At 41.1% G+C, this 17,033-nt stretch overlaps 2 protein-coding genes and 1 long non-coding RNA gene across 7 annotated transcripts in view; 2 read left to right on the forward strand and 1 right to left on the reverse strand.

Moving 5' to 3' along the window:
* The first annotated feature begins 82 nt into the window (after positions 1–82).
* On the forward strand, positions 83–12,482 carry EIF1AX (eukaryotic translation initiation factor 1A X-linked). The gene is made up of 7 exons (XM_083439486.1): positions 83–508; positions 2,500–2,583; positions 3,791–3,894; positions 4,215–4,265; positions 5,529–5,610; positions 5,722–5,813; positions 7,423–12,482. The coding sequence occupies exons 1-7, from the start codon at positions 493–495 to the stop codon at positions 7,426–7,428; spliced, it is 435 nt and encodes a 144-aa protein (XP_083295612.1). The 5' UTR covers positions 83–492; the 3' UTR covers positions 7,429–12,482.
* On the reverse strand, positions 11,150–16,089 carry LOC310677124. The gene is made up of 2 exons (XR_014510941.1): positions 16,009–16,089; positions 11,150–13,838 (listed from the first exon to the last, which is right to left on the reverse strand). It is a non-coding gene; the product is annotated as an uncharacterized lncRNA (long non-coding RNA).
* MAP7D2 (MAP7 domain containing 2) overlaps positions 16,015–17,033 on the forward strand; it is a 48,016-nt gene continuing 46,997 nt past the window's right edge. For 4 of the 5 annotated variants that reach the window (XR_014510916.1, XM_083439424.1, XM_083439425.1 and 1 more), the window contains exon 1: positions 16,015–16,560. Coding sequence is in view for 4 of the 5 variants with exons in the window: in XM_083439424.1 (XP_083295550.1) it covers positions 16,509–16,560 (52 nt within the window). In the remaining variant the exon portion in view is untranslated. The remainder of the gene's footprint in view (positions 16,561–17,033) is intronic. The other variant, XM_083439427.1, reaches the window with a different exon arrangement.

Consider the following 17,033-nt stretch of genomic DNA (forward strand, 5'->3'; position numbering starts at 1 on the left):
AAGAGAGGGCTGCGTTGGCGGCCAGGCTGGCCTTTGGCCAATGAGCAGGCACCGTTCCTCACGCGCCAATGACGCACGGGACTTCCCTGTCCGTAATCACGCAGGGAGGGAATGAACCGCCCCCGCCGTGCGTCAAAACAACATTAGTCCGTCAGCTTGCTCCTCCCACCAGAAGGGGGCGCTAGAGAGACGGCCGCGAGCGGGTTGGCGGAACTTGCGCAAGCGAAGTGCATTCTGGGGCCGACGGAGAAGAGACGACGCTTGCTTCTCCCTCGTCTTCCTTCTCTCGCAGGGATTCGGCGGAGCCCGCGCGGCACTCTCGCCTCCCTTCTCCCGCTGTCGCGAGACGCGCGTCACCGCCTCACACGGTCTTCTGCTTACCTCAGCCAGGAGCTCAAAGAAAGCGGAGGGCGACCCCGCTCGCGCTTCCTTCCTTCCCGCCTCTGCCGACGCTGCGCCCGCTAAGCAGCACCTGACGCCGCCGCCGCCGCCATGCCGAAGAATAAAGGTGAGGCCTGGCCAGACCTCCGCCTCCACGCGGCGCCCCTGGCCGCCTCTCTCCCCTTCGAGGCTCAGTCCCACCCCGGGATAAGGCGCTGCCTTCGGCGCCCCTGGGCCTGGCCCACCGCTGGGGTTGAAGTGCGTCGCCTTCCTCTTTCGGAAGAGAGGCGGGGGTCTTGAGGCCACCCTTCCTTCTCGCGTCTTTTTCTCTTCCCTTCTTTCTCCCCTCGCAACTTTACAGTCTCCCCCACCAGAGTACTTATATTCGGATTTAAGGCCCGCCTAGTTCAGTGGGCTCACTCCCAAGTGTGTGTCTTGGAAGAGAACCGTCCTGCATTTATTGCGTATATTCAATACTACACGTGTGTGTAGGATCACACAGCCTTTTTAGGCCGTCTGGGTGGGTGGGACCTGTACGAGAATTGGTGATTTAAGACTGTGACACCTCCCGTACACACCTTTACTTCCCTTTCATTTGCTGTGTCTTATGATTATTGGGTTGGTTTTGATTATTTGGTTTATGTTTGTTTTCCTGGGGCATCAGAGACCCTGAAAGACATTGGTCACTTGATTCTTCTTAGGTCCTGTTGGCCTTTTTTTGTTTTTCTGTACTCAGATGGACAAAAATATACTCTTCAAAAAGACAGAATGGAAAATAAAGTGTGCTTGGTGTTTCTCTTAGACCCAGCTTCCTTGCTGAATAACTGCTTATTTGAAATGGTTAAGTGTTTAGTGGCTGTCACATCCTGTTTGGTTGTTGCCTGGTCAAGTCTTCAGGATGGAAATTGTTAAATAGCTAACTATACATATCCAGTTAAAAGTATTTTTACCCCAATTTCCAGTTAAATATTATTCCCAGAATCATCAACAGAGATCAGATTTGCAGTCTAAACAGCTGATGAATTTGAATTTTGATTTTGAACTTCAAAGTATACATTTTCCTACAATTCAGGATAAACTGTTAGCATGAATGTTTTCCAAAGTGTTATACAAATCTTTTCAGTGCAAGAAGTTCTATGTCAGGCATAGACAAACTCTGTCTTCCAGATGTTTGGGACTACAGTTTCCATCATCCCTGACCACTGGTCCTGTTAGCTAGGGATGATGGGAATTGTAGTCCCAAACATCAGGAGGGCCGGAGTTTGCCTATGCCTGTTCTACGTCACTGTTTACTTACATACACATAGATATATGTGCAAAATAGTTACATCCATTGCCTTTGGAAGAGGACAAATAATTTTTACACTATAAATTCCATTAAATTACTAATTTGATATTCATTAGTAGCTACTACACACACTGAAAATGGAGGGAGATTGTGTTTGTTCTGTGATTTATTATTAATGGCTTTATAATTAGGTGTTAATCCATATTTTCTACATGGCGTTAGTGTTGTAGATGATATGTAAGCTATATTCTGACTGGTATAAAGCTGCCTTTGGTTTCCACGGTTATTTAAGTTTCTGGTGTAATATACTTGAATATGCACTAGATTTGAATGATTAACGTACTACTTTTCCTCTTACAACTTACTAAACTAGAAAATTGTATTAGTATAGCTAATTCTGTTAGCTAACTACAATATATGCATCTGAGGAAGGGAAAATGTCTGCAAACCTTAGCAGAACTATAGATATTTATTGGAAACAAAACACAAGTAGTTGTGTTAACTTTTATTGGGGATAGTCTATATTTTGTACCTTATTGGGGAATTTGTATACTTTGTATCTGAATTTTACTGAATTAGCTCATAGGAGCTGTTACTATTAGTTGTAGCACTGAGATCGCCTTCCAAGTCTTAAATAAAAATTAACTGCCTTAGAGCAAGGAACATAGAGTGGGTTAGATGAAAATCTGCTATTTCAGAAAAAAAAATCAAATTCTCTTATTTAAAAAAAAAAAAGCTTTTGGGAGGCCTGATATGCCACTAATTTATTCAACACAGTTTTTCATGCAGGATTTCGAATTGTGGTTCTCCATTTTTTTCTTGCAATTTAGGTAAGGGAGGTAAAAACAGAAGACGAGGTAAGAATGAGAATGAATCAGAAAAAAGAGAACTGGTGTTCAAAGAAGATGGACAAGGTGAGGCACACAGTTTTGTTATCCCCTATGAATGCAGTAACATTTTATGGTTAATGTCATTGGATTGCCGTGGTTTTCTGGACATGAAACTTTGGGAGGAGACATTTGTAACTCTCTTTAATTGAGAAAGGGAGAAAACACAGAACTTGCATGTTTAATTCAAACGAGAAGTACAAAGATACGTGTTCTCCTCCCCAAAAGAAAACAGCTTCTATGCAAAATTAAAAGAAACAATGAACAAAACAATGAGCAAAATTAAAAGAAACAATGAACGTGTGATACAGGATATAAGGAGAGGCAGAAGGGGGTGGAGAAGGGTTTAGAAAAATATAATATTTTGGTACAAATCTGGGCGTCTCCAGAGATATTTGCTTTCATTTTAAATGCCAGATGGTACTTAAATTAGCCTTGTGAAAAATTTAAAAAGATTGAAATGAGTGAAAATCTGATAAACAAGATTTTTCTTTTAATATTCTGTGTGTGTGTGTGTGTGTGTGTGTGAGAGAGAGAGAGAGAGAGAGAGAGAGAGAATCAGAAAACATAACCAAATAATCAGCACACAAGCATGGTGAACTAGGGGAATACAGTAGTTTGTGGAAAGGATTTCTAGTTACATTAGCCATATTTTCTTTTTGAAAAACACATTATTTTTTTAAACTGATTGATCAATAATTTTAATGTATATTTTATTTAATGTTGACCACTTAGGAGTTTTATGATACAAGGCTCAGCTTGTGGATTTAGTAATCTGGTAGTACTGAATGTAGTCATATATTTTTGGTGGCTGGATCCATTTTTTGTGTTGAGACATTTTAAACTCAAGCAGCTGTGAAAAATCTGACATTTTGCTTCTGATTTATTAAATGGGACATACGTTTTCATTGAGTCATAGACTCTTTGAGTTGGAAGGGACCCAAGGGTCATCTAGTCCAGTGCCCTGCAATGTAGGAATCTCAGCTAAAGCTTCCATGACAGATGACCTCTGCTTAAAAACCTCCAAGAGTGCACCACCTCTCATGGGAGTCTGTTCCACTGCTGAACAGCTCTGTCAGAAAGTTTTTTCGAATGTTTAGTCAGAATCTCCTTTCCTGTAACTTGAAGCCATTGGTTCCAGTCCTACCCTCCAGAGCAGGAGAAAACAAGCTTGCTCCCTCTTTTGGTTATGCATACAACTGTCAAGGTTCAACTGCCGTTTCATGTCTTTCAGAGTATGCCCAGGTTATCAAAATGTTGGGAAATGGCAGACTGGAGGCATTATGTTTTGATGGTGTAAAGAGGTTATGTCACATCAGAGGAAAGTTAAGAAAAAAGGTACGTATTTTCAACCAATGTTTCCAAAGATTTGCTAGAATGGACTCTGTGATTGAAGTTAACTAATGAATTTCAGAGTAAACAACAAATATTTGTAGTGATTCCTCTATATCTCCATATCTACTTTCCTGCCACCTTTGATTATATTTCTTCCAACTTCCCTCAAGCTCTTTCTTGGTTCTGCTCTTCTCTACGTTGTGAGCGACTTCTTTTTTTTATTTTGAAGTTCAAAAAATCCAATGATATTATTGTTGTTAGATTGTTAATGAGGAAGAATCTTGGGTTTGTAGGTTTTCCTTAATTATTTGTTTGAATTTTAGGTTTGGATAAATACATCAGATATCATACTGGTGGGTTTAAGAGATTACCAGGTAAATATTGTTGTTTTTCTTTCTTTTCTTGGTTTTTGTAACTGCAAATGAGGAGTCCCAAAAACCTGAGTTGCTGGTGTAAACATTAAAAGCCCAAACACCTTGATCTCCTGTATGGGCCATATTTTATAAACCTACCCACACCTGCTGGCACTTTATTCTTATTAGTTTTTAAATTTGTATACTGCCCTTCTTCTGTAGATCTCAGGGTGGTTCACAAGGTAAAAACACAAAATACATAATAAAAACAAAAACAAACCAATGACTTCCCCTTAGGAAGAAGGGAAAGGGATAACTAAAATGTATGGAATACGTGCTAAAGCATGCTTTGTACAAAGCCCAAGTTCCCCAGCTTTGATAACTTCGTATTTAAAAAAAACTAATAAATGCTGAATCTCGGACATAGCTGGTAAGAGAAGACATCTCTTCTCTCATTTCTGTGGAATTAATCCATTCAGCTTCTGTCTTGGCTAAGAGTTTTGGGCAAGGATCGTCTCAAGAGGTTATAGCCTCACTGCCCACATATTGGAAAATGTGACTACATTGGAAGATGTGGGGAGAACCCCACATTGTAGCACTGCTTATGCAGTAGTGAACCATCCGCCCCTTCATTCATTGTTCCTGTCCTCTGTTCATTTGGTAAAGCTTCAAGTCACGCAGTGGTCTGTGTGTGTGTTTGAGTATGGCCTAGCTGTGTCATATACCTACCTGTCTCTGCAGAGGATGAGGTGAGAAGGAGACATTTTCTAGCACAACTAGGAAGGCAGGAGCGCTACCACAGACCATCAGTCTATCCAGTTCCTATAGTAGGCTCAACATAAAGGAAGTGGGGTAGAATCAAGCAATAGCAAAGTTAGTAAATTACCAATTTTAGACACACTTTGGTTCATAAATATAATTAATTTGGAGCTTCTTAAGAGTCAAAAGTAGCAGAGATGATGTGGCTGAAAAAGTGTAGCTTGACTTGTAGCACCTACGAGTTGAGCTTTATAGTACATAGCTCATTCTCCTCCCCTCTCACTTCCAGGTCTTCTAATAATAATTTTTAGTACTGAAACTGTTTTTAGTATATAAACTTGAAAAGTACATGCCTCTGCTGAAATAAGCTCTGTCAGCAAAAATTGGTCTATAACGGGGCAAGGAGGTTGACTTCAATATATAGGGCTTGAAATAACAATTTAAATGTCCAGTTAAAGTAAGTTTTGAGCTGGATTATCCCCCCCCCCCCGAAATACTACTTACTAGTAACTTAATATTATTTAGGATAACAAGGCTGACGTCATTCTAAAGTACAATGCAGATGAAGCCAGAAGTCTGAAGGCATATGGAGAACTTCCAGAGCATGGTAAGAATTTCCTTGGGTCATTTCAGAAGCTGTTACAAATAACGGAGGTGGGGGGACTCACAGTAAAACAGCTGCTAAAATGTGTTTCTATTTTGTTTTAATTTCTACTAGCCAAAATTAATGAAACCGATACATTTGGGCCTGGTGATGATGATGAAATCCAATTTGATGATATTGGAGATGATGATGAAGATATTGATGATGTAAGTACATGGAAAGTATTATGATGGTTGTTCAAGGGTAGAGTATGCTAACACTTTGTAACATTCCACTCAAGTTATATTGCTTGGCCAGGGGTCTGCAAATTGTAACTGAGCCTGGTAAGCATAAAATGTAGAATAATGGTTTGGCGTAAATGTAGAGAGCCTTTCCTTTTCCACTGAGCAAGAATGCCCTGCCCTCCACAGAATTAAGGAGAAAGAATGACTTATAGTGCAGATGGCATTGCTCCCCCACAAATTTGAGTTCCCTTCGTGTCTCTTTTTAAGTTAAAACACTACCTTCACTTCTCTAACAGGTAAATTGTACTTAAGTAGACGATGTAGATTTTCAAAAATAGTCCTGGTTTGTTGTTTTCCAGCTCCCATTCAGCAGCATATACATAAACCATTTTATTTGCATGCTGCCTTTCCATAGTTAAAACCATGCTCAAGGCTGAAATTTAACATACAAGTGGCAACCATTTTAGGCGCATTGAATTGACATGCAATCACCAAGGCAGAATGGGTGCAAGCACCTCCGCGTGAAATGGTTACCACCTGTAATCACAAATATAACAAAAGTTGTCATAAGCAATACATAAAACACATCAAAAAATACACAAAGATATAAAAGATTAATATCAATAATAGCATCGACCCTCCCTTCCCCCTCAAGAAAACCAGTGTCCCAACCTGAAAGTCTGTTCAGCAGCCTCAGCTTTTGTAACTGGAGTCAGTTTGGTCTGCCCCCTCCCAGGCCAGGGGAGAAAAGGACCGCAAGGAGCAGGTCTTCCAGAATTCACAGCCATGATGGTCCCCACTAATCCCCACTAGGCTAAGAGGCAATCATGAGAATAATTAGGGGCGCCCAAGCCCACTGATTTCTTTTGTGTCAGGGCAGTTTAGTCGAAATACATTTTGAGCATATCCACTCCCAAGTTTTTCTGCCAGCCTTTAATTACTATAAACTGCAAAAACAAAATAATTTGGCACGGGTTTGGAGAGAAGTTTTCACAACAATGCTGGGGCCTGCTTCACTTCTAAAGGAAGAGAATTCCAGAGAACTCACTTCCCAGAGCTTGGTTAACCTCTTAACATAGCAAGAGGGACAAGCAGGATTGTAGAGTGCTGGTCATCAGGCCTCTGGGCATTATTACCTGCCAGAATAAACACCCTTTCCTCAAGCATGTCAGTAAGTGGTTTCATGAAAGACGAAGCTTAACTATGTGTTTCAAAGCTTATCTAGTGGTGTTTTAGTACTCAACCAATTGATCAGTGATCCATTTCTGTTCATGAACATATGTGCCTTTATACTTCAGATCTAAGCGTTTTGGATATGAATAACTGGAAATTAACATTGTTACATTAGCTAGCCATACAGAGATGGAAAGTTATCCAATGTTCTTTAGCTATAGTCAATTTGAAGCCAAAAGCTTTTTGATCCTTGATGTCAGTGGAATAAAATTTTGCCTGTCATGCATAGTCATGATAAAAGAGCAACGAAGAACAGCAACTCAAGCGACTCAAGATATTAAGCTTATCATAGATTATATTTTACATGCTATAGTGAAATTGTAATTCTTGACTCTTCATACTTTTCTTTCACTTGCAGATCTAAATGGAACTGAGGAATACATTCCAACTCCACCTCAATAATTATTTTGTTTTCAAGTCCATACCTTAAAGATGACTGAAACTGCATAACATTTGTAGTTACACCAAACCAATATATTGTCCAATGTTGAAGTATTTATATTTCTTTTAAAAACAGATGATGTTGGACTCTGAAAAGTTAAATGAAATATTACAACTATTTTTGCCTCTTTACCAATTAGACCTTTACATCTGTGTGTAAATACACTTCCTTAAACTCCCTCATTTGCTTCATCTTTTTTCACCACTAAACTTCACTCAATCTGTTTTGAAATAATAATAAAAAATATTGCCCTATAATTATCATGGAATTTTGATTGAATGTGCAGGCTAGTGCCCAGTCTGCCAGTGCAGTGTTTTTTCCTAATACCCCTTGAAATCAAATTGTAACATTTTGAAAATAGAAAAGGCAGAGATTGTCTATAAAATTCATAATGCCTAAATCTGCTTTTTAAGTTTTAGCTGCATGTTATTTTTATACTGGTTTTGATATTGAATTTCCTCTTTCACAGATAAATTTGCCATAGTGAGGGGAGATAATTTTTTATTTTGAAAATTATGTATGTTTGAATAGCTGTTCCCTATGCGGAAGTGGTAATGCAGAAGTTAAAATAGTAGCCACACCAAATTTAAGTTTTTAATTAAACGGAATGGCTTGCAATGTTATATTGTAACTTAACATTTTAACAGGTGCTTTTGCCCTTACCTTAAAAGTTCAACATTTATTATATTATACATATTTAGGTTAGATCCTGAGTTCCCAAGAGCAGAACTCTAGTCACAGTATGGCTTATGCTGATTCCTCCATCTTTGACTCCTGGTGCCTCCTGAAAAGGTGTTCTGGAGAGTTGGAGAAACTTTTTAAACATCATATGAGGTGGTGCTGAGGTCTATTGGGGAGGGATTCCCTCTGGAGTCCAGTCCCTTCGGAGAATGGATTTCAATTGATTTAGAACATTTGTTCCCAAGAATGGTCCATGGACCCTGGGGGTCTGCGTAATCCACCCAGGAGATTTCTGGCACCATTCACATAGCAAAAACTACCATAGAGATATCAGTATTTTCAAAGTACGGGGTCCACAGTTTGGCTTTTGAAAAATGGGGTCTGCGGTACTTAGCTAATTGGGAACTATTGATTTAGAACATTCTTACACTTCAATAATAAAGAGGAAAAATGCTCAGTTGTATCCAACACTGCACAAGCGGATTTCTGTGTGAAGCAGAACTTTCTCCCCCCCCCCCCCTTTGCACCTCCGCTCTGGAGAGTCTGCCTATCTCTGGAGCAGATTTTGATAGTGCACTGGGGGGGGGGGGGTAGGCAACTGGGAATAAAGTTCCATTGTGCATGCTGAAGTCTGTTGTGTGAATGGAACTGCAGTGTTTGATCAAACCCATTACGTTTAAAGAAGGTTTTCACTTTCAATTCCATCAATTATGAGGTACAACTGAATAAAGGTTTTTGAATTTGAGACTATAAATGAGATGAATGTTAAGTTCTGAAAATTTCTATCTGAAATTAACCAGTTGAGAAACAAATTGAATGAGCATTTTCAGTTTGAGTGGGAGTAGCACACCTAAAAAGTTCAATAAAGACTAACATAGTCCTAATAATATTTAAAAGTGCTAGATTGGTTTGTGTTTCCTTAGTGCTGTATCTCTATTTTAACCGAGGATAATTAATTCCTGTTAACTAACTGATTTGTCTGCAGCAGTTTTCATAGAACACTCAAGTTCTTAAATTTTGTTACGCAGCTAAAGTTTCTTAACTGAGAAAATAAGAACTTCAGAACTGGAACTGCATTCAGCCACACTTGTGTCTAACCACACATATACAATATTGTTGAATTGGCCTCTGCTCATTGAGTTTTGAAGTTGGTGGGATGGAGGTTCTGCTCAAAGTTACTGAAGTTCGTATATTGCTTGCCTTGTGAGTATTTGATATCAGATGAAGTAAACGTTTTGGTGTTAGTGTGTATTTTATCCTTTGTAAACGAGGGAGGAAAGAGGTGTGGGGGGGTTAAAATTCACAAAACCTATATAGCTGTGTGTACAGTGTGTTGCACACATTGTATATTTTATGTGTGGGATAGATTGGCTTCTTGGTCTTAGACTGATTTAAGACAACAATTTAAGCATACTTTTTAACAACATTACAAGGTGCATGCTTGGTTAGAAGCATTTAATGGACATGAGATCATGGAAGTCTTGCCACTGACAATGTTTCTGATAATGCTGGAATAAGAATATATGCTAGACTTGTCTCGTGCAGCATCCTGCTTCCCACAGCAACCAATCAGATGCCTACTAGCAGGATGTAAGAAAAGCAACCCTCTCCCTGCTGTTGCTTCTCTACATCTACTTTCTCCACACAATGCATAATGTTATACACCTCTGTTGTGTGTTTGTTGCCTGTTTGCCCATTTTCCAAACTAAAAAAACCCTATGTGTAATCTTTCTTCATAGTGCAGTTGATCCAGCCCCATGGATGATTTTGGCTGCCCCCCCCTTTTTGTACCATATCAAGTTGTAAAATATTCTTGAGATGCACTGACCAGAACTGTGCAAGTATTCCAAGTGTGGTTGCACCATAGATTTGTATAAATACATTATTTTTGATCCCTTTCCTAGTGATCCTTAACACAGAATTCACCATTTCCACAGCTATTTCACATTGGGTTGACATTTTCATTGAACTATCCACTATGTCGCAAGATTTCTTTCCTGGTCAGGCTATGCCAGTTCAGACGCCATTCATGTATGTGAAGTGAGGAGATATATTTACATATATTTGCCATAGTATGCATAATCTTTGTATGCATTCTTTTCATTGAACTACATTTGCCATTTTAGTGCCTATTTCCCCAGTCTGAAGAGATTCTTTTGGAGTCTCAATATCTGACATGGTTTGCAGCGCTAAATATTTTGGTGCCTCAGTATATTTGGCTACCTTGCTGCTCACCCCTAACTCTAGATCAGTAATGCACAAGCTAAGAAGCACAGGTCCCAATACAAATTTCTTCAGGAAATCCCCACTACCGTACTTATGTTTCTCCATTATGAGACACAGGGATCTGCTCTACAACCTGGCAGTGAAAACAGATGCAAAGGATTGATTTAGGTTCCCTGCAATCTCCTTTTCCTCTTTTAGCACACCTTGGACTCATTTGTTGTGCGAAGGTCCAACTGTCTCCCTAGAATGTCTCTTAATGTATTTATAAAATGTTTTATTGTTGGTCTTAATGTTTCTAGCAATACAATCCTCATAATCCTTTTAATTCCTTTTTGTCTGCTTGTATTTCTTTTGCCAAAGTTTGTGTTTCTTTTTGTTATCCTCATTTAGGCAACTCTTCTGTTTTCTGAAGAGTGTCTTTTTGCCTCTCGTCTCTGGTTGTTAACCCTTTGGCATCCTCATAGCTTTGGTCATACCTTTGCAGATCTGTGGTATATATTTTAGCTGAATTTCTGTGTATTGTGTTTTAATAGCTCCCAAGCCACTTAGAGAGATTTGACCCTCTTGACCAGGCTTCCTCAAATTCAGCCCTCCAGATGTTTTGAGACTACAATTCCCATCACCCCTGACCATTGGTTCTGCTAGCTAGAGATCATGGGAGTTGTAGACCAAAAACATCTGGATGGCAGAGTTTGAGGAAGCCAGCTCTTAACTATCATTTTCAAACTTTTTCCCCCACTAATCCCTCAACAAACTTCTACAGTGTTCAAATAATGCTTCTGTTGGACTTTCTTGGCAATTGTCTGTTTCAATATATAATGAATTTGATAGAGCTGTAGTACTGTAGTTTCCAAATGGTTTAACACTTGCATCTCTCAACAGGTCCTGGGTGCTACTTAAGATTAAGTTCTGTGTCACTTCCCATCTGGTCAGTTTTAGGACCAAGTAGCTAGGTCCCAGATCACCCTGGGCCTTTTGCTCAGGGGAATGTTAGTACTTTTTCAGTACTAAATAACTTTGGAGGCTTGCTATTATCACTCACACACAATGGTTCTGGGGAGTTGTATCCCCTTTTTAATTTTTTGACCATATTCCAGAGCAACACCTTTCCCTTCCTATTGGATTTAAATAAAGATGGAACTCTATTCCACTCATTCTTTCAATACGTAGGGTCCCTCTCCAAATGTCTGTGTCATGTGGATTTTTCCTTTATGGCTATGGACTTCTGGCTGGCTATCATCCCACTGCACTGCCATTGACTATTTCTACTCTGTTCCGATTTGGACATTTACACATTCTCATCCTCATTTCATCCTAAACCAGATGCTCTCCCGTTCCTGTCAGATTTCTCCCAGGGAAAGATAAAGGTTTTTTAAAAATAAATATTTTCTTAACAATAAAAAATTAAATCCTAAAAAAAAACAAATTAATGTGGTGTTAGATAACGGGTATTTCTCTGTCCTAATTCTGACTCTCAAAACAGCCTCAAATTCTTTTTTTAAAACTGTGGAGATATCAGGGGTTGGACCTTGGGTTTTATATGTTAAAATTAGGGAACCAGTGGTCCTCACATGTTGTTGGACTACAACTGGAAGACCACAGGCTTCCCACTCCTGCTTTACATATTTGCCACTGAGTTCTACCACATCTTCTAACTTAAGCTCCCACTTCTGGTTATGATCCAATCACTAGCTATGATCCAGCAAGTAATTTCTAGCATCAGGGCAGCTGTGTGATGTTGATGACTCATTTATCCCACTTTTCCTTCAAGGAACTGAATTCAGGGCAGTATGTGAATTAACCCATTTGATCATCACAGCAACATAAGCTTGGTTGGTTGGCTTGATGTAAATTGACTTTTCCTCCTCTTTACAAGATGTAAAGTTTGTGCATGTATTCAGTTCTAACAGTAGTTTGATTTTTAAGGGCATGAATATAACCTGTTTCCTTGTTGAGAACGAAAAAGCTAATGCCAAGGAATAATCCAGTATGCTGGTAATGTATAGTTGAGACTATGTACCTAAGTTCATTATGGTGGTTTAATTAAAAAGACATGAAACCCTGTTAAATAGCAGTGTTGTCTGAAATGAAGTAACCACTTGGTAGTGCATCCAAATTGTCTAACACAGGAGTAGTTCTTACAGCAATGCTATTTCTCAACATATAGCTCTTATAACGGGTTTGCAAATGTGAGTTGTGTCTTCTCATGAACAATCTAAAGTGTAAAATATGAGCTCATGCATATAGTTCCTACAATCTCCAGTGTTGTGAAATATACATGGATCATATAAGTTGTTACTGCGGCTTAGGTTTGAGGATTACTGGAACTTGTACTTGTACAAAATGTTTTCTATGAATGAAAAAGCAGACCTAACTTAAATTGCTAACAGACCTAGAACTGTATTAGTATGAATTATTAACTTTTGGGTATAGCAGAAGTTTAGCTGTCCCTTTTGGTGGCTTCCCCTACTCAATAATCACAATTACTCTCTTTTCCAGTTGCTTATCTGCCCTCAGATCCCCTTCCCCTTCAAACATACTGCATTCACAATGAGAGTGGATTAAGGATGAATATATATATATTGGCAATTATGTGGAATGGTGCTGACTTGAACCGAAACCTCCCAGTTGCCACTTGTAGCCATTACATAATACCTACTCTAATTGGTTCTTTCTGTCCATTGTGATACAAATAAATATATTCTATTGGGAGGCTGAATTAATGAACTCCAGTATTTATTAATTGAAAATATTAGAAAATAGTAGATAAATTTATAGAATGACTACAAATGTAGGTGGGAATGGTTGTGGAGAGTTTATGAATTTGTAGTACAGTATAAAGCTAGAAAGGGACGGCCCAGGTAATTTGATCTTCCTTCCTCTGCAGTAGGTTCATTTATCAAAGAACAAACACTTAGGGGTGTATCCAACAGTTGTCTCATTGGTTCAAGGGCTTCCACCTGTGCAACAGAACTTCCTTCCCATCTTCGACCCCTAATCTGCTCCAGAGGTTTGGAGGAGCCCTCAGAACAGATTTGGGGATGGGCATGGAGGGAGAAGGAAGTCTTTTTGTACTGTGCTAATGTGGTGACTTTACTACAGCCCTTAATCTTGTTTGGGGTCAACAATGTTACTCCTTGACATACTGTAGAGAGTTGCTATGCAATGCTGGTAATCCATATGCTGAACAGCTGTACACGTTATAACCACTGCATGGAGAAGCTGCATGGAACTTGTCCAAGATTGTAGAACTCCTGCCAATAAGTGCAGGACTATACTGTGAAAACATTTTGGGTTGTATCCAGCATGGTCTGTACATGAGCAGAACATTTCTGTTCACACAGAACTTCATATCTTCCCACTTCAGAGCTCTCAAAATCTGTTCCAAAACGTTGTGGGACTCTCTAGAACAATTTTTGGGGGCTCTAGGAAGTCTGTAGGATAGAGAAGAGGATTGTGAAGTTCCATTGTGCCAGCAAACTTAAACTTGTACAACACTGGATTACGTTCCTTGGTTAAAATTGGTAACTTCTCACAAGAAAACACAACTATGAAACTAATCCAGCAAAGACACACAGGGTCTAATTTCTTTTGTAGGAAGTGAATCTATATTGGTATTAATAATTTAGGTTACTGACCCCTTAAGCCTAGGCGTTTGTACAGACCTGTGTTACTTATATTTTTTCAGGCTTAGGGTTTTCATTATAAAAAAATTAAAATCATGTCTATACTTCTGAGCTTGCAAAGGTCCGCTATAAATTTGGAGCATAGTTTTGCAATGATCGGGAGAAGGTGATATTTTCCTGTATAAACTTCCTGCCATTTCCCAATAAACACTCCCATTTTAAGATCAGCATGAGTGCAAGATAAATCTACTGTTTTTGCCACACTTTTGCGTCATTTTGTAGACAAGCAAAAGGTTTACAGTACTTACAGTACTTAATTCTAGCAAGGAATGTTTCAATTAATCCTAACTACTTGGTGGAAAGTGATAGTTTTCTCTCAGCTATGCACAGAAACCTATGGAAAAGCTTGATCATGTAAATCAATTAACAAATGGATTGTTGCATGTAGTAAAATGGCCTAAGGCTGAAAAATTAATAGGAAAAAATATGGTAATTCTCATCCCATGGGGCTCATTTAGGAGACCTTGAGCCACATTAGAAGATTGTGTAATGTATAGTGAGTTCCCAATATCTACACAAAGAATCTTCAATAATTCATTATATTTTGGCTAGGATTCAAACTGCTCCATCTACAAATAGAAGCCAGTTCTGCTCACAATGAGAAGGGTTACTTGTCTTCCTTTCCAATTTCAGCTCTGTACCAAATCCAACTCTGTTGAGGGGATCCCTTATGAAGTTGAAAGTGGATCCCCATTCCTTATTCAAAGTAGGTGCATAAGCAACCTGAATTAGGAATTGAAGTTTTCACACCACACTTGAAATAAGCTTTGGACATTTGTAAATTCCTGCCAAAGAGAGACTGTTCCTTATAAAATGCTTCAGAATTGTTAATGCCCCAAAGCTGTGCAATGTGTTTTAGTATTAAGTCAAGTGCCATCCATGTACAGTAGATGGCATTTAATAAAGAATGAGAGGTCACTCTCTAGTACAAGAGGGTTACAATTTAAAACACAAGTGAAACCAGAAGAGGAGGAAAATGAGGCGGAAAGGTAAGGTAGGATTGTCATCATTCCAGTTATACATAGGGTTAGTTAACATTAAGGAATGGGCTTTTGCTCCAAAATCTTACGGTATGTACACATTACTGGCTTAAAATGCAGTGAGGTAATTTCTTGTGCTGCCTTTCAAGTAAATCCAGCAATTAGTTTTTCTGGCACGAGGTGACTGCCTTTTGTGGGGTGGGGAGCGTTTTTTGGCAAGAGAGGCATTGCGGGAAGGAGCTACTTGTGCTTTCTGGGCTCCGATTCCTTCACTTTGTTTGGCTCCTGCCTGCAGATAGTTCATAGCTATGTTTCCCCTGGTGCTGGCACGTTAAATAACCAAAGTGGATGAGATCCTCTCCTCCTTGTTCGCAGAGACTCAGTCCTCACCCACTTACGAGGGAGTAAGGCCTATTGACTCCGATGGGACTTCTTTCAAATTTGCAGCCTCAGTTCTGAGTCAACAGGAAAAGGCAGCTGGCAATGGGGTGCTTCTCCGAGGTCAGACATGTAAGACTATCCTCAGGAAATGTTCCCACTGTGTACACCTGGGATTCACTCTGCATTGTATAGTTCGTGGCTTGGGGAAAATCCTCCCAAAACTCAGTTATTCAGAAGGAAAGCTTGTGGGCAGTGCCATAATAACTAACCATAATCGTGTGCGAAGCGCAATAAACCTTGTTTTTTTGGAAGACTCCAAACCCGAGAGGGAAGCGCTTCTGCCCCAACACGTCTCCTGGCTTAGGACGCGCCGCTTCCCATCTCTCCTCGCCTGCCTGTTTTGTTTTAAACTTCCCATTGAGCGGAAAGAAGGCACGTGCTTCTTCAAGCCCGGGTTGCGCGCGGCCCTTCAAGGAAACAGCCCACTAGCCCGCAGGGAAGAAGCTGCGCCTCCCTCCCTCCCAGCGCGGCCACCCTGGGCGTTAAACGCGCTCGCCTGGTCCCAGGAGGAGCAGCAGCTCCATCTCCTAGGGTTGGAGAGGGGCGCGCGCGCGCGGCTTTCCTTGGGCGCAACCTCGACGAGCCCGTGGAACAGGCGCGGCTGCCTGCTCGCCCCGGGCGGGGAAAGGAGGAATAGGAGAACGTGAAGGGAGCGCGAGAGCAGGTTGCCACACGTTCGCCAGAGCGCGAGCGAGAAAGAGGCAACGAGCACCTGGGAGGCGCCGGGAGCGGCGTGGTCGCCCCGCTTTATTTTTTTCCACACAAGCCGTCGTAGCGAGCAGCAAACGGCCCTTCCCGCCTCTCTCCTCAGCCCCGGCACTCCTTCGCCTTTTCCCGCCTCCCCAGCGCCACAAGGCAGCGTCAGGTGTCGTGCCGAAGCGGGCAGTGCGCCTGTGCGGCAAAGCATTATTCTCTCCAGCTCCCGTGCCCAGCCGCGGAGGAAAGTAAACCGCAGCTAGCGCGCCGGAGGAGGAGGAGGAGGAGGAAGATGGCGGAGCCGGGGCCAACGCGGACGTCTCCCTCGTACCCACGGGCGTCAGGTAGGACATGAGAGTGTGTGTGTGTGTGTGTGTGTGTGACCCAGCAGGTGTGGTTTGTGGGAAGGTGCTTGGCTTGCTTTTTTATTTTTGTATTTTTTACTTTGCAGAGAAGACTCTTTGCTGCTTTCCTTCCTTGTACACCCAGCCACCCACCTCAGTGGAGGGCGGGTGAAAGCTGCGAGGGGGCCGGGCAGGTGCCCTTCCGTGCTCCTTGCCCTCCATGCTGCAACGTGGTGTTGCCGCCGCCGCCGCCAGTCTCCGTGTGGCAGCGTGATTTATTTGCAAGGGGTGGGTGTGTGCGGTGACATTTGGCAAGCGGGCGCGCTCGGTATCGTAGCATAGCCGAAGCCGGGAAGGCGCCAGAACCAAGCCTTGGTGGTGGTGGTGATGGGGGGGGGGGGGTTGTACTGGAGAGTCTATTGTAAGGATGATAGGAGGCCTCACCCGAGGCGAGGAAGAGGATGGCCTGGAAG

The sequence above is a fragment of the Podarcis tiliguerta genome, assembly GCF_965153285.1.
Source record: "Podarcis tiliguerta genome assembly, chromosome: 4".
Taxonomy (NCBI): Eukaryota; Metazoa; Chordata; class Lepidosauria; order Squamata; family Lacertidae; genus Podarcis; species Podarcis tiliguerta.

Excerpts from the sequence above, each read along its gene's own strand:
- EIF1AX (XM_083439486.1), top strand. Across the intron at positions 4,266-5,528 it reads TGGGTTTAAGAGATTACCAG|GATAACAAGGCTGACGTCAT; the intron begins GTAAATATTGTT and ends AATATTATTTAG. Across the intron at positions 5,611-5,721 it reads TGGAGAACTTCCAGAGCATG|CCAAAATTAATGAAACCGAT; the intron begins GTAAGAATTTCC and ends AATTTCTACTAG.